The following is a 21,478-nucleotide window of genomic DNA, read 5'->3' as shown; positions in this document are numbered from 1 at the left end:
TTAATTAGCCTTTATTAGAGAAATGTGAATCAAACCTACCATGAGGTACCACCTCACACCAGTCAGAATGGCCATCATTAAAAAGTCTACAAATAGCAAATGCTGGAGAGGGTGTGGAGAGAAGGGAACCCTCCTACACTGTTGGTGGGAATGTAAATTGGTGCAGCCACTATGGAAAAACAGTATGGAGGTTCCTTAAAAAACTAAAAATAGAACTACCATATGATCCAGCAATCCCACTCCTGGGCATATACCCAGAAAAGATGAAAACTCAAATTCAAAAAGATACACGCACCCCAATGTTCATAGCAGCACTATTTACAACAGCCAAGACATGGAAGCAACCTAAATGTCCGTCAACAGAGGAATAGATAAAGAGGATATGGTATATACATACAATGGAATATCACTCAGCCATAAAAAAGAATGAAATAATGCCATTTGCAGCAACACGGATGGACCTGGAGATTATCACACTAAGTGAAGTAAGTCAGAAAGAGAAAGACAAATACCATATGATATCACTTATATGTGGAATCTAAAATATGACACAAATGAACTTATTAACGAAACAGAAACAGACTCACAGACATAGAGAACAGACTTGTGGTTACCAAAGGGGAAAGGGGGTGGGGGAGGGATAAATTAGGAGTTTGGAATTAGCAGATACAAACTACTGTATATGAAATAGATAAATAACAAGGTCCTACCATATAGCTCAGGGAACTATATCAATATCCTGTAATAAACCATAAAGGAAAAGAATGAAAAATAATATGTATATGTAAAACTGAATCACTTTGCTGTACATCAGAAACTAACACAACGTTGTAAGTCAACTCTACTTCAAAAAAAAAAATGAATTAGCCTCAGAAGGAGGCAGTAGCACAGTCACTACCCTGCTGTCTTCCTCATGGACTCTGCGCAATTCCAAGGCAGAGAGTTTGCCTTCAAATCCATTTTTTCCACGTTCTCTGCTTAGCCCAGGGTATATTCTAGCCTTGCCAACGATGATTCCTCCACTGAAGGTGTACGTAGGAAAATACCGAGGAGTGATTCAAGCTCTTTCCTTCCTTCTGCTAGAGGGAATTATTGGTTGGCAGCCTTATCGTGTAGCAAGGGGAAAGCTGAGAAGTACAAAGACCTGCTTGACTGATGTGCTTTGGGAAGAGCAAATATTTATCCTGGAGGATAAAAGAATAGATGTGAAAGGTGAGCAAAGATAGATGCAAAAGACCAGAGAGAGCAAGGGCAGGGGCTGAGAATCTGGGAGAGTTTAAAGAGCACAGGGAGAGTCTGGAGGGAGCAGGAGGCATTGAGGGGATCTAAATGGGAAGGGAAGTTTTTCGAGAAGTTTTTCTCCATTGCATGGATGAATCCAGCTTTGGTGTTTTCTAAAGGACTCAACAGAATTTGACAGTGCTTCTCAGTTATATTGGAAACTGGGTTTCTATTCAAGGGTGAATCATGCCAGCTAAATCTAGGATACAAAAGGAAAAAAGAATAGGAAAAGGAACAAAAAATGTTAAAAGAGCAAAAAGAAGAAGTCAAGTGTCCCATAAACGCTGTTGGCTGAGGGCAGAGATGTGGACTCAGTGGGTAAGGGGGTGCAAATTGCCTTTGCTATTTATTTCCTACGAAGGAGCAGTCCCAGGGGCATGGGACGTCTCCTCTGCGGTCAGACAGAAATGTTCTCCAGGATCTGAAAGCAGAAAGGGCTGTCTTTGGGAAGGTGGGCATGTTTTTAGCTGTATTACGCATCCTGGGTTCTGGCTGCAGAAACGTTGAGTCAGAGTTTATTACAAGGTCCCCAGTTGGAACAATTTTATTCAGTTTAGCTGGAGGATACAGAGAATCCAATTACGAAATCATTCAGACCAATCATAGGAACAATGGGTTTAATAGCTCCCCATTAGCTGATTGAACTATGTGTAGCATAGATAAGTGAAAAGCAATTCTTTCTGATCTTAGACAGGGATCTTTTTATTTTTTATTTTTTCAAGTCTGTTACTTGATGGATTGTCTATTTTAAGAAGCAGGTATGTCTGCATTGGGAGGAAGGGGAGGAGGCTTTGTAGAGTGCAGTTTGAAAGTTTCATCAGAGTTTACTGTAGAATTTAGAGTGTCTGAGCCCCACTATGTATCTATTTGGATGAAGAGTAGATAAGCCTTCTGGGGGAAAGAGAAAAACTCATCCTAAGGGTAATCTGAGTTGGAGAACAGAAGCCTAGATGAGGAAGCCTGTGGCAACGCAAGAGGAAGGTTTGACTCTGAATGTGGTGTTTGGTCCAACTCAGATTGCCCTTCAACTTCAGGGGCTTGTGTCTAGGACTGAGCAGTGAAGATTGCCCTTCAACTTCAGGGGCTTGTGTCTAGGACTGAGCAGTGAAGATTGCCCTTCAACTTCAGGGGCTTGTGTCTAGGACTGAGCAGTGAAGATTGCCCTTCAACTTCAGGGGCTTGTGTCTAGGACTGAGCAGTGAAGATTGCCCTTCAACTTCAGGGGCTTGTGTCTAGGACTGAGCAGTGAAGAGTGGGAGTGAAGTTTGATTTCAGCAAACCCTGGCTGAAATCCCAGCTCTCTTTGTCTTATGAGATGTGTGATCTTTAGCAAGTTCCCTTATTTCTCTGATCCTTTCCCTTCATCTGGAAAATGTTTGGTATCATAGAAATTTCTAAAGGACCTAAAGGTGCCCATGGCACACAGAAATCACTCAGTAAAGGTCATTATGATAATAATGATGATAAATAATTAATGACAAGAGTGTCATTAGCTCCAAACAGAAGGAGGATTAATACAGAAGGTAGCATATGCTGCTTTATAACCTGTATTGGGTGGAAAGGGGACCACAGCCTAAGCAGAGGGCCAGGCTCCACCTGGGATGGAGAAGAAATGGGGAAACATGCTGGGTGGCTTTGGACTTTTGGGAGGAGCAGCACAGAGCAGCAGGAGAGGGTCACAATCAATGGGGAGCCAGAACTGTGTTTCTGAGCATCCAAGCTACACCCCCTAAGAAACCCTTGCAACTATCTGGGAGGTGTTGAAGGTGGGGGGCCTGATACCTACAAAGGAAGGTAGGAACAGAGTCATGGACATACTGGGGTTTTTTTGTTTTTTTGTTTTTAATTTATTTTATTTATTTATTTTTGGCTGCATTGGGTCTTCGTTGCTGCTCACAGGTTTTCTCTACTTGCGGCGAGTGGGGTCTACTCTTCGTTGCACTGCGCAGGTTTCTCATTGCAGTGGCTTCTCTTGTTGCGGAGCACGGGCTCTAGGCGTGCAGGCTTCTGTAGTTGTGGCTCATGGGCTCCAGAGCGCAGGCTCAGTAGCTGTGGCACACGGGCTTAGTTGCTCCGCGGCATGTGGGATCTTCCCGGACCAGGGCTCGAACCCGTGTCCCCTGCATTGGCAGGCGGATTCTTAACCACTGTGCCACCAGGGAAGCCCAACATACTGTTTTAAAAGGGGCTTTTTTTTTTCCCCAATAGCTTGAAATATTTATTCATTTACTTTCCAGTTTTATTGAGCTGTAATTGACACACTATATTAATTTAAGGTGTACAGCATGATTTGATGTGTGTGTATCTTACACAAGGATTACCACCATATGTTTAGTTTAGTGAAATATTGTTTGAACACCCAGGCTGGCAGGGCCTGGCGTCCCCAGGTGTACAAGCATCGCAGGAACACTTGAGTTCAAGTGCTCTTGGAATAACCATCATCAGAAGCAGCACACCGGGTTCTCTCCGAGAGCCCTAGCCTCCGGTCCCCGATGGAGCCGCATGGCAATACGGAGGAAATTATAGAGCATCTTGAGAAGTCAGAGGCCCACATTTCCCAGCCTCGGGAAAGTAGTTATTAGAGGGTTCAAAAAGTGATATCTAGGGGCTTCCCTGGTGGTGCAGTGGTTGAGAATCCGCCTGCCAATGCAGGGGACACGGGTTTGAGCTCTGATCTGGGAAGATCCCACATGCCGCGGAGCAACTAAGCCCGTGCGCCACAACTTCTGAGCCCATGTGCCACAACTACTGAAGCCCGCACACCTAGAGCCCATGCTCCGCCACAAGAGAAGCCACCGCAATGAGAAGCCCGCGCACCGCAACGAAGAGTAGCCCCCGCTCGCTTCAACTAGAGAGAGCCCGTGTGCAGCAGTGAAGACCCAACGCAGCCAAAAATAAATAAATAAATAAATTTTTTTAAAAAAAAAAGTGATCTCTAGTTTCAAGAGAACAGACTGTGTCAAGGAGAAGTAAAACTCTCCAAAAACATAGCTCCTTTGGTATTCTTTCAAGTCCCCACTCAAAGACCTGCGTGCTGGAGAGATGTAGACTTTTGTCAGAGAAAGCTGAGATGGCAGAGGGGAGGCTGAAGGCACACTAGCGTGGACGGGCCACTGTTTGTGTTAGGAACATCACATTTACAAGTGACACTGCCGCTTCTGCCAAAATGTACACTAACAATTTGGGGAAAGTCGGTAACATTGGGCTGGCCAAAAGGTTTGTTTGGGCTTTGCCATAAGATGGTACGGAAAAACCCGAATGAACTTTTTGGCCAACCCAATATATTCACTCATTCCCCCAAACACTGATTGAGCACCTACTGTTACCCAAGCCCCAGGCTTGGTGTTCATCACTTAAATGAGAACAGAGAGAGTTTCTGGAATGTCCAAGACGACCAGAGATTTAAAAGATGATGGGCCTCAAAGTTGAAAATATTATATATGTTATTTAATACGATTCAGTAACTTGGTGCTGAGAGATGTAAAGTCCCAAGACAGAGAATGGAGCTGCCTTCTCCAGCCCCCTGCCTGATTCTTCACTTTTCCTGGGTGAAGACGCCTCTCCTGTCCCCCATGATGACTGCCGTTTTGATCAGTCCAGTGTGTGTCTTACCTGTGCCGTCTGATAACTGCCGTCCGTTCCATTTAGAGTATCTACCCCACCCCCACCCCGAACACACACACACACACACACACACACACACACACACACACACACACACACACACACACACACACACACACACACACGCTTCATGAGCTCCTGGTGGGGCTGTCAATCACGAGGCTCCATTCTTCTAGGTCAGAATAGGACAGAATGGGGCACAAATGTGGCCAATCACAGCACCTCACTCCCTTGGGCCAAACAGAGAGAGGGACATCCAGGGGCTGGGATGTGATTCATGAAGGGCCAATCAGATTCCTTCCGTGATATATGAAAATTGGGAGAACAAAGTTCTCTTTGCATTGGGGCTTGCTAAACTTGCAGAAGGCAGCTGGGGCGAAAGGCCGCCATCTTTCCAAGTCTCAAGAAGGCAGCTCATTGCAGTAGGAGCACATGAAGCTAACAGATGAGGAGAGAGAAGATAAAAGATGGAAGGGTCAGGAAAGGGGAGAGCCTAGAAGTCCAGGGACAAGTTCATCATGACAGTCACCAAGGCTGAAATGAAGGAAAGAGAGGTCAGAGCAAAAGTGACTGGTCTTCTTTTTGAAGATCCCTAAGCTTGGCCCAGCCTCTGGAACACAGTAGGAGCCTGATACATTTTGGTTCCATCTCCTCTCTTGCTCCTTCAGGAATTCATCTGGATCTTCTTGTTTACGTCATGCCATGGTGGCACATTCTGTCCAGGCTACTTTTGATGTTAGGGTCTTGTACCCTTTGGGGAAGACATGTGGAATCTGAATAGGGACTCCATTCAGAAACCTTTATGACACATGGAGGGACTTTCTAATGTCCTATTTTTTTGCATCTCCTCCTTACCACACCATTAATATATATTAAACATACACTGTACGACAAGGACTTCATTCATTCAACAAATATTAAATATACCAACATCATTGCTAAATACTTTAGACATGATCTCTCTTTTGATCCTGACACACACAAAATTATCCCATAAGGACTATAATTATACTCATATTACAGATAAGCAAACTGAGGTTTCAAATGAGTAAGTCATTTCCCCAAGTTTATAGAGATTGCTAAAATGATCAGATTCAGAACTTGAATCCACATCTGTTTCACTTCAAACATTAACTCTTTTATGACCAAAAGCATCCTGCCTCCCATCCAGTTTGGGTGTTTCGTCAGTGCCAGCCCAAGAAATGAATCACTATCATTCTTTTCACAGAAGATAATTACCCTGCAATGGGCTCTGGGGACTACAGGTGTTTGGAGAAGTCAGGAGTAAGAGGAGCCAGTGCTTTAACTTGCCAAGGGGGTTCTGTTTGGGGAACCACTGACTCGCATGTTCCTGCCCCCAGGACAGTGCTGGGGAAGAGGCTTAGGCTGAGGGATCAAGGGTCACTGACGGAAGGAGACTGAGGACAGAAGCTCACTGCAGGCTGTCATCAAGAAAATATCACATTTAAAGATGAAACAGCCCCTTTCACTGGAGCATCTATTTTGTCTCTTGGGCCTTCAAACATTACATTTACTCATTTTAATACCATGGCTCCAACCGATGTTCTGTGTGAGATCACACACAGAGGAATCAAACTAATTTGAGATTACACGCCCACTGCCCTTTCCTAGGAAGAGCGTCTTCTTGTTTCTAATTAAACGTTTTCTTCTATGACAAATGCCAAGATGCCAAAAAAGATCCCTATGAAGAATAAGAAGTGGCAGGAACTTGGGGTCACGGGGGCGCTATTCCCCATGTCTGGGTGAGCTTTGTTGTTGGCACTGAATGTCAGTGATTTGCCCAAGGGTCATGGGATTTTGGGTTCTTCTGGATGAGTGTGAACCAAACTCCAGAGGCTGGGCTGTTTTGCACACCCACCTATCAGAGAAATCCGTGCTGCTACCCCCAAATAAGTGTGCGCAGAGCTGGTGTTAGGGTAGCAGTACGTCAGTCCAAATCCATTCCCAACCCTGGGCATAAGACTCAAAAGCCAGCACCCTACTCCCTGCTGCCCACGTAGTTTGGTGGGAGATTATCAGGACAGGGAACGGGAGGATGGGGTCATGTCCCAGTTCTGTCTTCTGCAGCCCCGGTAACAGAGGAAGGAAGATAACTTTTACTGAGTGCCCACTATGTGCAAGGAGCAGTGAGGACTTTCACAGCCTCTCAGCCAGTCTTCATAACAATACCAAAAAGAGGGTGTTATTACCAGCGTGAGGATACGGACAAGGCGAAAGCGCTGTCTGCCTGCCATCACACAGCCATGGTGAGGAAGGGTTAGGGTGAGAACTCAGATCTGTTGTAGCTTCTCACTCTTTCCACTTCATCTCTGAGTCCCTTTTTCTTAGCAAGTAAAGGTGATAAACTCATGGGTGAGCGGCAGATGAAAAATGGCAAGGATGATAGGCTTTATTGCTGCAAAGATGCTGCCGGTGGAGGGTAGAGCGAGCTGGAGTATCAGTCATCACTCCCTTTGCCCATCATGAGCCACTGCCCTTGGCTTCTGTCTAATTAAGATCAGGCAGCTGTTTATGGGAACCTGCTCTATGTCGGATGTCCTATAAGATGTTCTACATTTCCTTTTTGAATGAAATAGAAGAAACACTGATCCCGGGCTTCCTTTCTTCCTCGAATTGCTGGGGAGACAGGAAGTCCATTCCATTATTGGATCAAGAGCACACATTGTCACCATCACCAGCCCTCGCCAGGGAGGACACAGATAATGGGAAAACGCAAACTTCGATGAATAAGAAAGACCCCAGAAGCAGCATCTCTGCCTTCTCGTCACCAAACGGGGCTCAGTGTGACTCAGCAGAGCCATCGTTTCCTATCAAATCCTCATGGCCCCATCCAACACAGAGCGACTCAGAACACTTTATTCCAGTCTCTGTGCCACAGTGGCTCCGGGCTTGGGTCTTGAGACCCTCCAAGGAATTTCTCAGTTTTACAAACATCTGTGTCACTTAACCTCATACACTCCATTTGTTTATTTGAATAAACTCAGGGAAGATCATATTGGCCGTATTTCATTGGATTGGCCTTGTCAGGGACACTTTAATGCTGTGTTGTTTGGAGACATCCTGCACTCAAGTTGCCAATGTAGCCATAGCCCAATGGAGGCCACAGGGGCAGAGGAAGGAACTCAGTGTCTTGAGTGATGATTATATCGAATCAGCACGGGTATTCTGGGCCAACAGCCATAGCAATGTGATCCTAGGTGGATCCCAAAAGCATCCCAGACCACAGAAATGGACAGAAATGGAAAGTGAATGTGGTTCAGAAGCACAATGGCCACTTTGGGAGACAAGATGGCACCATGCAATTTTGAGTCTTATTAGCTATACTTCAAATCAGTCAAATGCATCCATGGTTCTTTCTCTGTATTTCCGATTCCGGTCTTTGTGTCTGTCTGGCTCTCTCTGTCTCTTGGCTTTCATTGTCTCTCTGTCCATTGTGCCTTTGTCACTGTGTCTCTCTGATAATCAGACTCCCACATGTAAAGAGTCCAGGAACAAGACAGACTTGGATTTTTATACTGCTCATCCACTTAACAGTTTGTGATCTTAACTTGTCTCTGAATGTCAGTTTCCCCATTATTAAAATGGAGATCATAACATTGACCTTGTTGAGCTGCCATTAGGATAAAATGAAACAAAGAGTGTATAGCAGGCAGTTCAGTTGCTGGCTCCTAACAAGTGCCCAATAGATATGAGTTCCCTCCCCATCTCCAGTGCACTTTACCCTCATGATATATTAGGATCCTACCAATCTGTTGGCTTTCCTCTAGCGTGGCCTGCCCTCGGCCCATTTTCAGATCAGCCAATGGAGCCATTGGCTGATGGCTGCAACTATTTTTCATCCAGTTGGTCTCACTCCAGCAGTTTCATGTGGCCTCTTGCTGTAAATCAGTCTGGGAAAATAAATGTCCCCAGTCCATTAGTGCCTTTCCACCACAAGCCAATTTGAGCCACAAAACAGACCAGCTTCTTAATGGCCACTTAAATACATTCCTGCAGCCCAGTCTGGAGACCCTCAGCCTCAAATCCCACCAGCTCCTGTGCAAAAGAACCTCCACTGTTACAAGACTGCTGGCAGCAAAGGCATAGATCGGACCCTTAACACCTGCGGGGGGCAGGGCGGGGGAGACCACAAACCCTGGTTTGCCCAGAACGGTTCCAGTTTGCCCAGAACGGTTCCAGTTTGTCCAGAACGGTTCCAGTTTGCCCAGAACGGTTCCAGTTTGCCCAGAATGGTTCCAGTTTGCCCAGAACGGTTCCAGTTTGTCCAGAACGGTTCCAGTTTGCCCAGAACGGTTCCAGTTTGTCCAGAACGGTTCCAGTTTGTCCAGAGCGGTTCCAGTTTGTCCAGAACGGTTCCAGTTTGTCCAGAACGGTTCCAGTTTTTGCCCAGAACGGTTCCAGTTTGTCCAGAACGGTTCCAGTTTGTGCAGAACGGTTCCAGTTTGTCCAGAACGGTTCCAGTTTGTGCAGAACGGTTCCAGTTTGTCCAGAACGGTTCCAGTTTGTCCAGAACGGTTCCAGTTTGTGCAGAGCGGTTCCAGTTTGTCCAGAGCGGTTCCAGTTTGTCCAGAACGGTTCCAGTTTGTCCCTGCTATCCCAGACTAATTATTAGCAGTGTCCCCCTTTCACTCTCCAAAGAGTGCTGGCCTGAATGATAGACTATAAAAGGTATCTATGGAAACCAAGAATAATAGTTTATGGTAATAATAATAATGTCTAGCATTCATTGATCACTTGCTCTGCGCCACGCATCACCATAAAGGTCCTGATGCACCGTGGGCTCAGTGTGACTCAGCAGAAACCCCCTCACAGCACTCTGAAGGGAGGTGCTGTTATTATCTCCATTTTATAGAGCAGGAAGCTGAAGTTCAGAGCAGTGGGCGACACGGTCAAGGTCAGCCAGTGTAGAGGGCGCTGGCTGTGCCTCACTCAGATCCCTTTTACTGGGCGGTGCACCCATCCTCCGGCTGCTGGGAGAGCTGGCTGCTCAGGGGTCAGGGCAGTCCCCGTCCCCTCTTCCACGGGGAACAGAGGCTCCACGTCCCCACGTGGAAAGCAGCCCAGAGCCCAGAACCGACTGATGACAGGGGCTGGGGGGTGTGGGGGCCATAAGGCTTCCCCCATTGCTACAAGGTCAGATTGACTCTATGGTACAACTCATGCTCCAGAACCCCTGGTGGGATCCAGCTGAGACCCAGCTCTTGCTTGGCTACTTCCCCAGCCCCATCCTGCTTCCCTTGCTCCCAGTCTCCCGAGAGCACCTCTTACATCAACCACTTCAAAAAGCATCCCTGTCCCAGGCTCTGCCTCCAGGGGACCAGTCCTAGGATAGCCAGTTAGCAGGTGGCTGAGCTGGGACTCATGTCTAGGAAGGTCTCACTCTTCATCCCTAAGCAGATGTGATATAACACTGCTTATATTATACACCTCCAAGTCATCAAGTCTCCAGGAAAAATGTCATACAGGCATAGATATGACAACAGTCACAACAACTACCGTTTACTTAGTGCCAACTTTGGGCCTCTTTCCTGCATCTGATCCTCTCAACACCATGAAGTTCATCTTAGTATCCCCATTTTGCAGTAGAGGCACAAAAATCGTGGAGAAGTTAAGAGAGATGCTCACCGTGGCTACACGGATACATCTTTCTCCAAAGGCCAGGCGCTTTTTCCCTTCAGCCAGTTAAATCGCTTGCTGTGTAAATGGTTCACTGAATGGTAGATGAAACAGATTCCCCATTAAAGTTGATGCTCTGGCAACAATTTAGATGGAAAACAGGGCTATCCCTCCCGCCCTGCGCACCCCGCAGTGGTTCTTTCTGAGCCGCGTTTGACCATCAAGCCTCCACTTTGGGGGGAAAGTCATAGTACTCTGGGAATGGCCAGAGAATGTTTCCTTAAGCCAGACATAAACAGATCAAAGGAGCCATAGTCACTGAAGAAAGGAAAGAAAGCCAGCTTATGTGCCAAAGGTCCGGAGAAGTAAATTACATATCTTGTGGCTTTTCCACAGAGGGAGACAAAATAGAATAAAAGGAAAACAGCAGAGCTTTAAGGAGAAACAAACCAGGATTCAAATCCTATCTCTACCGCCTGTGTGATGTTTTAGCAAATTACTGAACATCTCCAAGCCTCAGTTTGCTCTGCTGTAATACCTACTGCGTTAGACCACAGACGAGAGGGGTAAATGAGACAAAATATGTATTTCCCCTGCCTCTTCTCTTCCATTTCCATAAAATGTATACAGTAACCAACTTGGACCCTCATTCCAGGTCTGAATACTACTAGTTCAGATAAACTATGCTTTATTCTCTAGCAAAAAGCATATCCTATTTGATGATAAAAGGTTTACATTAAAAATAGAGAAGGAGAGAGAGAGAGAGGGAGAACAGATAAGAGGGAAACCTTCATCCAGGAGGCGATCAGCTGATTCATAAAACTACAGAATGAGTCATCCTGGCTCCCAAGGCTAAACTTACAATCAATGAGCATCTTTGGCCAGCCAATCCTATCCTAGTGGAGAAAGAAGGGCCCAGCGGGCAGTGCTCACAAACCCATTCCAGTCCCCCCTTGCAAAACCGATTATCTCTGCTTCCAGCTTCGGGGAATGAAAATCAATCTGGGCCTTTGCAATACTGTATTCCAAATCCGCCCCCTCACCCCCCATGGCTGGCTAGCTTTCTGAACAACTGGGGTGGGGGATCTGCAGTGATTCCATTGTGTGTGTGTGTGTGTGTGTGTGTGTGTGTGTGTGTGTGTGTGTGTGTGTGTGTGTGTGTGTGTGTGTGTGTGTACACGGCTCCAGTGAAGAACAGGCTTCAGTGTCTGGCTTTGAAAATCAATCTCCCGGCCTTCATCTTGACATTTATTATTTCCAAACGCTTCAGATCCTCTCAGCATTTGTGCAGTAAGCAAAAGGCTGGAGAACCCAGACCTATTTGCCCTGCAGATGACAATCTTTTCTCTTAAAAAGTAGCTTCAACATTTTCACTCTCTGAAAATACACTCTGACGAAGAGTCCTAGAACCCGGTCCTCAATTTGAATGGAGGGTCATAAATTACACACACACACACAGTATTTTTGATGGGTGGTTTAGGAAGGAGAATTATCAATACACAGTTTTAATGTTACTAGATAGACATTCTTCCACCAGCAAGTGAAGAAAAATAATGACTCAACAATCCCCCTCCAGGCGTCTTTCCTCCATCCATTCATCCAGCAGTAACTTAGTCATTCAGCAAGAGCTTATTCAGGATATACTGGGTGTCAAGCTCTGCGCTGGGCACTGGGAATTTATTGGTGAGCAGGGCAGAGGTAAGCTCTGCCTTCTGGGATCAGCCAGCTTGGTTCAGCAAGAGTTAACAGAATAGAACCGGATAGGATCCCCCAGCTGGCCGATGCCTTGTCCCCTGCCCTGAACTTCCCAGGGAGAGGCCCCCGTGTTTAGAGTCAAGCATGAACAGCCCCGTACGTGATGCGTGATGCGTGAGCCAGAGAGCAGCGACCGCCTCTCTCCAGCCTCCTCCCAGTCTGGCGAAGGAAACCCGCGTCTGCTCTCAAAGCGGCAGAGGGGAGGGGAAGCTCCTTTGCCTTTTTCTTGCCTCCAGATTGTTCCCAGATTCTGAGTTTGGGGGTCTAACCTGGGAACCGGTGAGCTGGCTGCTGCTTTTAGGGAGCAGTGTCTGTTGGGGGCTTTAAAAAACCGCCATGGGAAGGGGTGGGCCCATCTCACTGTGCTAACAGCAGCTTACCCTGAAAAGCCTCCCATGCCGCTGCATGGACAAGTCAAGAGTGGTGGTCCAGTGAGCCCTCTGGGTGAGCCCTCCCTCCCCAGAATTCCAAGGAAATGACCATATACTAACAGCACAAGAGAGGCTTAGACACTCCAGGAGGAATCCCAACCGGTTCGGGGGGCGGGGGGAGGGGGAAGGGAGGAGGGAGGCGGCAGTCTGAAGTTCCCCGGGGAGGAGTGGGGAATAGAAGGGCACTCAGATTGCTGAGCTCCTCCTGAGATGGCAGCAGGAGTTAGGAGAAGATTCAGTTGTTTTGTTTGTGTTTTTCCTCTTCAGAGAAACACAGAAGATGCTTGTGGGGAAAGAGGGGGGATGAAGTAGCAGTCTTGGCCTCACCCCTCACGGGGCTTAGATGCTGGGTACCTAAGGATGCTTCCCAGTCCCTTTCCCCATATCAGACCACAAGGACGGGAGTGCAGCGGTGAGGAGGAAGGACGCATTTCCCCAGCCCCGCACTTCGTCCCCAGCCCCACCAGGACAATAGCATAGAGGCTGAAAAGATCCAATATCAAATCCTGGCCATGCCACTTAGTGGCGGCCGAATGATCTTGGGCAAATCACTCTCCGAGCCCTGGTTGCCGCACCTGTAATGGGGGGGACAATGATGGTACCTAACTCACTGGGTCCCAGGAAGTATTAAATAAGATCGCACACATAAAACTCTAAAAAACGATAGCTCGTACACCGTAAGCCGACGGTTATTTTTTAAGCATGTTATCGTCAAACCCCCTCTCCTGGCAGCTGAGCTGTAACCCCACGGAGAGCTCCCGCCGCGCAGTCTTCCAGACCCTGAGCGCGGGGCGCCACATCGACCCTTCCCCTCTCACAGGCTCCTCCGGTCACCCCGAGATCCGGCCTGGGGAGGGCGAGGGCCGCCTCTCAGCACCCTCCCCAGCATCAGCTGGCCCAGGGCCCCGGGGAGGCTCTGAGACCCGCGTGAGGGCGCGGAGGGGGTTGTCCACGGAGGCTCTCCCCCCACCTGCTCCCCGGAGCGCTGAGCGCGCAAAGAGAGAAAAAGAGAAAGGCGCGGATACTGGACCAGGCTTTGACGCGGATCTTGAGCTCGCCGTCCTGCGGCTCGGGCATGGCCTTCCTGGTGACCCGCAGCTTGTTGAGCCCCCCGAAGCCGGCCAGCACCACGGCGCGCATCTCCTGGGCGTCCCCGAGGCGGTGAGAGCCGCCGCCGCCCTCCGCCGGCTCCTTGACTGCCTCCTTCTCGATCATTTGCTCCGTCTCCTCCGCCTTCTCCACGCCTTCCTTGGCCATGGCGCGCGCGGGCGCGGGGCGCACGGGCTGCAGCGGCTGAGGCGCGGGGGGCTCGGGGCTCCTCTCCCGCGGGTTCCTCCTGTTGAATGTGGGATGCTCAGCGGTGCAATGGCTGCAGCCTCTGCGAGCAGCGCCGCGGTCCACAGCCTCCGCCGTAATCCTCCCAAGAGCCGCGCCCCTGTCCGCCCCACCTCGCTCCCCACCGCTGTTCCCTGCCCGATCAAAGCCTCAACTCCAGTTTCTCAACCAGTGTCAAATCAAGCTCTTGATCGTAGACCCAGAGTCCAGATTTGCCCCAAACTCGTGAATTAAACATGAAGAGAGGACGCCTTGTTCTCCGCTGTGGGCGCAATACTTCATTATATACGGCGCGGGCTGGGCGCCTTGAAATGGACAGAGATGAATGTCTGGGTCTGGAGGACGCCTCCCCGCCCCAAGGTTGCCTCCTCTCCCACCGACATGCGGGGGCGGGCGGGATAGACTGGAAATGGTGCTTTTTCCCAAACCATCAGTCCCAGCTAGAAGAGAGGAGAGGTTCTGGAAGCTGGAAACTAGAAATCCCTCTCGCTGCCCCGAGGAGTCCAAATCCAGGGTCTTCGCACTCAGGACCTCCAGGGTTATCGCGGATGCTCCTTACAGCATCGCCAGGAGCATCTTCTGATGGCTAATTCTCACTACCCGCACCATTTGGGGCCGTTAAAGAGGCTCCAAAAAGAAATCAGTACCAGAAAGCGGTCCTGTTCTTGATTTGACCTCCCCCACGCCAGAAGATCAGATCAGTGTGCACCCCTCCACAACACAGTCGTGTACACACACACACACACACACACGTGTGCGCACACGCGCGCGCAGCAATAACTGGCTTTTTGTCTTTTGTTATCGAGGCCTTTGAAAAAGAGCTAACGGGAAAATCTTAGATTTTTTTTTTTTTAAGGAAAAAAGTTGGGGGATTGCCTTACGGCAGTTTAAGGAAAGATGCAGTTGAGGAATGATAGGTGTATATTCTAGTTACTGTGCAACCACAGCCAGCCTTGGGATCTTGGATGACTCATTCAGTCTTTCAAGCCTCAGCTTCCTCATCCATAAAATGGGTACATTAATTTTGTTTATTTGCATTGTGCTAAATGCTGGGCTGGACATGACTTTCCATAACTCATGGTCCTTACCTTGGAGGAGCTCATTCTCAGAGTGTGAGGCAGGGAGGACACAGTCAACAAATCGACAGGACACAATGAATAGTGTCAGTGCCTCTTCTCCCTCGGCCTCTCTGCTTTAATGCCCTGGCCTTCTATTCCTCAAAAAGAGTATTAGGTTCCCTCCTACCCGATGTTGTCCCCAAGCCTGGAATGTATGTCCCACCCCCTTGTGTTAATTCTTACTTCACTCTCAACTCAAACCCCCATTCCTAGTGAGAAGCTCCCCAACCCCAGGGTATGTTGGCTGTCCTGTATGGTAAACTCTCATGACAGTTTGTAACACACTTTTATATGATTACCTGTTAATGTCTTTCCCTTTTCCAGCTGTGGTCTTCATGTGAGCAGGAGCTATTTCTGCTATTTATCCAGCATGGTTTCCCTGGGAGGTTAACACATGATTGGTACATAGTAGAATATACTCAGAGAAATGCTTGTTGAATGAATGAATGAGTTTGTGAATGCAGATGCTACCGTGGGAACCCGGAGGAGGGTACAGTTGAAGAAGACCTCAGAGAGCGGGGGGCTTGAGCCAGGCCTTGAAGATGAGCCAGATTCCTCAGGCAGGTGATCTCAAGCACCTTCAAACACGTAGAAAGGTGGCAGGTGATAGGACTTTTGGGAAGACGCTGCCTTAGTCTGTGTGAGCTGAGCATTGGCTCTGTTTGGCAGTCACTGGAGACTAGGCTGAAAGGTTGGTAGGCACCAGCTTTTGAGGATTTTTACATACTGTGTTATAACATTTAGGACATAATCATGGAGGCAATGGGCATCACTGAAGGCTTAAAAAACGAAAACAAGGGAATGGCATCACCAGACTGCATTTCAGGATAACAACTTTGGCAGTAAGGGGGTGATGGTTTAGAGGATAGAGTTACTGGAAGCGTGGAGATCAGTTAGAGACTAGACAGACAAAAATCAATAAATCAATCAGTAAATAAGAGGCTCAACTGAGGCAATGGCTGTGGGGTGGAAGAGAGGAGATTAGAAGGAAGCTGAATAGACAAGGCTCGGCTAGTGAATTAAACATTTTATTGTAAACCCAATCGTCCAAACTATTAAGCCTGTTGACATTGTGAGATATAACGTTGAGGCTGGATTCTACCCTGAAACAAAAATTGTTTTTTCATAAATTTATTTATTCATTTAGTTTTGGCTGCATTGGGTCTTTGCTGCTATGCGCGGGCTTTCTCTAGTTGCGGCGAGCGGGGGCTACTCTTCATTGCGGTGTGTGTGTTTCTCATTGCGGTGGCTTCTCTTGTTGCCAAGCACAGGCTCTAGGTGCGCGGGCTTCAGTAGTTGCAGCGTGCGGGCTCAGTAGCTGTGGCTCGCGGGCTCTAGAGCGCAGGCTCAGTAGCTGTGGTGCACGGGCTTAGTTGCTCCGCGGCATGTGGGATCTTCCCGGACCAGGGCTCGAACCCGTGTCCCCTGCATTGGCAGGCGGATTCTTAACCACTGCACCACCAGGGAAGTCCCTGAAACAAGAATTTGAGTGCCAGTGGTTTATTTTGGAGGTAATCCCAGGAAGCTCCCATCAGGAAGTCAGAAAATGAGCAGGGAAGCAATAGAAACCAGTGTAGGGTGTGTTACCACGGGGACAAATGGGGCTCAAACCCAGAGACAGTGTGGAACAAGCCTTAGAGTTATCCCTCCCAGGGAGTAAGGAAATGGGTATTTTTAAAGTAAGTTTTCTGCTGATGGAACAGCTAAAGGCTGTTTCTGGAATTGTTAACTCCCTGGCACTTCCAGCCTGCTCCAGGTACCTGGGCTGAGATGCCCCAGTCAGGACGCTCTCAGTAGGAAGCCATCACCTTAGACAGGGAATGGTGTGTTCAAAGGGGATATGGGCTTGGCGCTGACAACATCTGCAAGGTGTGGTATTGTTTTGGGGGTGACTACTCTTCTAGACACTTTAGGTATGTTTTGTAATTTGATTCTCAGAGTAACCTTATTAGGTAAGCATCATTATTCCTACTTTACAGAAGAGGAAACCGAGTCTTAACATGGTGAATTATCCTGCTCAAAGGAACACAGTGACTGTGGTGTGATACACAACTGACACCAAGTGGGTGCTCTTGACATGTCACCATGCATGTTTATTTGGATGGGTCAAATGAGTCCTTCCCCTGATTGGTAATACTCCATGGCATTTTTGGTGTTCTTTTTCCCTTTATTGGCCTCCTAATATTTCTGTCCCACTAAGATCCCTTGCCTTGATTCTGAGGGTTTTCCTTTAGCAACAGAAAGTTAATCTACTTTGCACTCAGCACACAGCATGTTTAAGAGAAAGTGTTTGCCTTATAGTATGTTAAAAGGGATATAATTACTTCCTCCAAGGGAATCTTCTGGCTGTTTACAAACCCCAGATTATAATTGGTTTGCAGCCGATTGTGACAACAACTAAGAGGAAACACACCACAATCTGTGCTGCTCGGGGAGGAATACCTTCCTCTGAGTCTTATATACCACCATTTGGATCATTAAGTATTCCCAAATCTTCTCCTGTCTGGTGGAATATGACAAGTGCCATGCGGCAAGGCATCTCTCCAAATAAGCATAATAAATCTATTTTCAATTTATAAAATTGATCCCCTGGGCATTAGCTCATTTAGAGCTTCAGTGGTGAAATATCTTACGTTGTAGGGCAATGTCACACAGCGGCCACTGTTGGTGAAATACAGTATTACAACTCAGCTCTATTAGCTCGTATATGCCGTGGGAACAGGTGTGTGTCCCCGTGGGAGGAGTATAGACAGTCAAAATAGGAACTGCTCAAGGTATTAGCCATCTTAGGGGAGTGTCACACAAAAGAGGTGAGATCTTTGAGCAAGAATATATGGGAAACAATCTTAGCATGATTTCAGAATGGTTTTCTAAATAACTTGGAATGGTTCAGTAACTTTCCAGAGAAATAGGTTACCTGGAGCAAACAGTCAATGTCTGAAACTATATCCTTCAGTAAGATTTCTTCTATTGTATTTTCCTCAAAACAGTTAGAGTCATTTATTATAATACATTGTTTAATCTTAAAAATAATCCTGTGCCATAGGTACTATTATCCTTATTTGACACAGGAGAAAATTTAATAGAAACTGAGTAACTTTCCCAAGGTCACCTACTTAGTCTGTGGCAGAGCTGGGATTTGAAGTGGGAGGCATTTGACTCTAAAATGTGGATTCTTAACCACTATGCCTAATGCCTATGGTTTTATAAGCTGTTATATGTTTCAGAAATTCCATAGAATAGGTTGAGAGGAAGGAGAAAAATTTAGAAGGTCAGTAATGAAGAATGGTTAGTAGTTGATAGCCACTGAAAGATCTCAGTAAAATCCAAGAACTCATATTCAAGGATGTATGCTATAATTTCTTATAGTTTGGGTTGATGTAATTTAAAAGGTAATGAGGGCTTCCCTGGTGGCGCAGTGGTTGAGAGTCTGCCTGCTAGTGCAGGGGACGCGGGTTCGAGCCCTGGTCTGGGAAGATCCCGCGTGCCGCGGAGCGGCTGGGCCCGTGAGCCACAACTACTGAGCCTGCGCGTCTGGAGCCTGTGCCCCGCAGCGGGAGGGGCCGCGATAGTGAGAGGCCCGTGCGCCGCGATGAAGAGCGGTCCCCGCACCGCGATGAAGAGCGGTCCCCGCACCGCGATGAAGAGTGGCCCCCACTTGCCGTAACTAGAGAAAGCCCTCGCGCGAACCGAAGACCCAACACAGCCAAAAAATAAATAAATAAATAAATAAAGTAGCTATAAAAAAAAAAAATAAATAAAAGGTAATGAAGCATGATTGACACAAATACAGCATTATCTTCAGAGAAGTACTGGATAGGTGTGCAGCCCATCCTGAAGGTGGTAGAATAAACTTCCTATTTATATATCGTAGGACCAGTCATAGACGGTTAACTCTAGATGTGTCAGAGGAAAAAACAATGAACTGATATCTGTTCATCACCTTTTGAGTGCTGACCTTGTACTACTGCTAAGTACTGGAGATAGAATGGTGAATAAGACAAACATTCTCAGTCCCAATGGAGCTAGCATTCTAACTAAGGAGAAATATATTGGTTTAGGTTGGGTTCCCCAGAAGCAAATCTTTCTTAATTCAAATATTTGAGTACAAATGGCTTATTTGAGTGGTGATTCTAGGAAGTAGGCGTCTGTGGAATTGATATAGGGAAGGGAAAGAAGTCAGTGCAAGGTACATTATCTAGCAGGTTATCACTGTCATTAACTCAGGTTAAATCCTGCTGGAGAACTCTAGATGACAGTGTAGAACACACCTCAAAGGTCTCCTAATCAAGAAGCAAGGTAAATGGAGCATCCATCAACTCCTATCCATCCTCCAGTCCTGTTGGTCGAGGGCTCTTTCTGGGGGTTGCTAACCACCTACCCTTTCTGATCTGCCCTGTACATGGATTGTTTTGGAATTGGCCGTTAGACCAAGCTATCCTGAAAGAGTTGCAGGTGTCTTGATTTAAAGCCATTGGGTCACTGTGCACGGCAATGGTGTGTTCCAAGAAGGTGTACGTGGAACAAAAACAATCGCTGCTATACATATGAAACCAAAAGAATCATAGTATGGTAAGCACTGTAAAGAAGGAATAGAAGGTGCTGTCTGGAAGGTCAGAGAAGGCTTCACTATGAAAGTGATGATAAAGTATTAGATTCAGCTATGAATAACAAAAACCCCCAAATAAGAAGTAGCTTAAAGAAAGTAGAATACACTTAAGGATGGTATGGTGTCTCCACAAAGTCACCAGGATCAATGTTCCTTCCAGCTTTGTACTTCAACTAGATGAAGGATTGGCCTGCATTCTCATGGTTCAAGATACAGCCCTCACACCCATGTTCCAGGTAGCAGGAGCGAGACGTGTGGGATGGGAGAGAAAGGCCCACATCTTTCTTTTTAAGGAAACCTGAGGAGACCACCAAAATATTTACATCTACTTACCTCTTATTGGCCAGAGCCTAGTCACATGGCCATATCCTGCTTCAGAGGAAACTGGGAAATGTCGTTTTTTTCTTAGTTAAGTGACAACGCTGGAGGTGAGAGTCAGGGTTCGATAATTGATGGGGAATAGGAAAGATAATATTGGGATGTGGTATATAGAGATGTCACTGAAGGGCTTTTAATAAATGAATGATATTATGGAGAATGGAGGTTAATCCTCATAACATCTGAAAGTGCAGCATTATCCAAGGATCTCAATCATGTGACTCAATCCTGCTCTCTCAATAACTCCTTTAAGAGAGCTTTTCACCCTTTTGGATTTTTCTCTTCAAAGGACTTTGACTGTCATTTTATAATGAAAGTTAACAAGAAAACTTATAATTCTCTTTCCATAACCGAAAAATGCTAGTCATGAGACACTGAAGACCATTTTAGCTCTTTATGAGCCCAATCACGTATGAATACAATTAGAAACATTTCACCTGCTCTTATTCTTTTATCCGTAAGTAGCTGTTATCCCTGGAGACATGGTCTTATCAGTTAGTATTATTTGGTATACACGATCAGCCAAGTGAGGAGAACAGTATACTGCACAAGAGTGAGTAAAAAATTTCAATCAAGTAGCTTATGTTTTTGAAGCCTTGTTCATGCTAAAAGGTAATTTCTGAGTGATTTATTTTACCCCTCCCTCTGAATTTTATCAAGGGTTTTCCACCTAATGTGAGGCTACATGATTTCTCGTGTGCATCATCACTGCAATGGTGCCGTCTGCTTCTTTCAAATGCTGCAGAGAGCTGTGTTTTCCCCAGAGTACTTTGCTGTAGATCATTGTGAATAATGGTAATGTGATAGGGATGAAAAATTTAGGTTCAGAAGTAAACAAAGCATTTACTCCTCAGATGGAGTCCAAGAGAAACCCGAAAGGGGGAGAATTCCCTCCCCGACCCTATCCCAACCATTCGTTTTCTTACAAGCTGAGAACATCATACTACAAATCAGGATGAATTAACCCTCCAGCTAACTCAGTCTCTTATTTCCCTGATGTCTCTGGTTTGGGCTAAGAGCTGATTCCCCTGAGGGTTTTGTTTCCATCATTATTTGATTGGCCCATATCCAGATGGTTGGGGCTTTCTCAGAGTGATGACTGTGTGAAGCTACAAGATCTCGATGTAAAGTGAAAATATTCAATATGAGAAGGGCACATTTTGCCTTTCCTGTTCTGAGATTAGAAGGATCAAACCCCAGGAAATAGGGAAAATCTCTTCAGGAGCAAGCATCCTACCCTTTTCCTTTTAGTATGCCTCTCCTCTTCACAAAGTTTAGTGGGGTGCTTTACACAAAGTAAGTGGGCAAGA

The 21,478-nt window shown here is 46.8% G+C and overlaps 1 protein-coding gene across 2 annotated transcripts in view; it reads right to left on the bottom strand.

The window, feature by feature from the left end:
• VAT1L (vesicle amine transport 1 like) overlaps positions 1-14,109 on the bottom strand; it is a 151,479-nt gene extending 137,370 nt beyond the window's left edge. The window contains exon 1 of one of the 2 annotated variants that reach the window (XM_082439105.1): positions 13,759-14,109. In XM_082439105.1, the coding sequence (XP_082295231.1) occupies positions 13,759-13,985 (227 nt within the window). In that variant the 5' untranslated portion in view covers positions 13,986-14,109. The remainder of the gene's footprint in view (positions 1-13,758) is intronic. The other variant, XM_082439104.1, reaches the window with a different exon arrangement.
• Positions 14,110-21,478: the final 7,369 nt, after the last annotated feature.

The sequence above is a fragment of the Balaenoptera physalus genome (assembly GCF_965194825.1).
Source record: "Balaenoptera physalus genome assembly, chromosome: 19".
NCBI classification, from domain to species: domain Eukaryota; kingdom Metazoa; phylum Chordata; class Mammalia; order Artiodactyla; family Balaenopteridae; genus Balaenoptera; species Balaenoptera physalus.
Note: the sequence above shows the minus strand (reverse complement) of the source record. Positions and strands in the feature narration are given on the sequence as shown.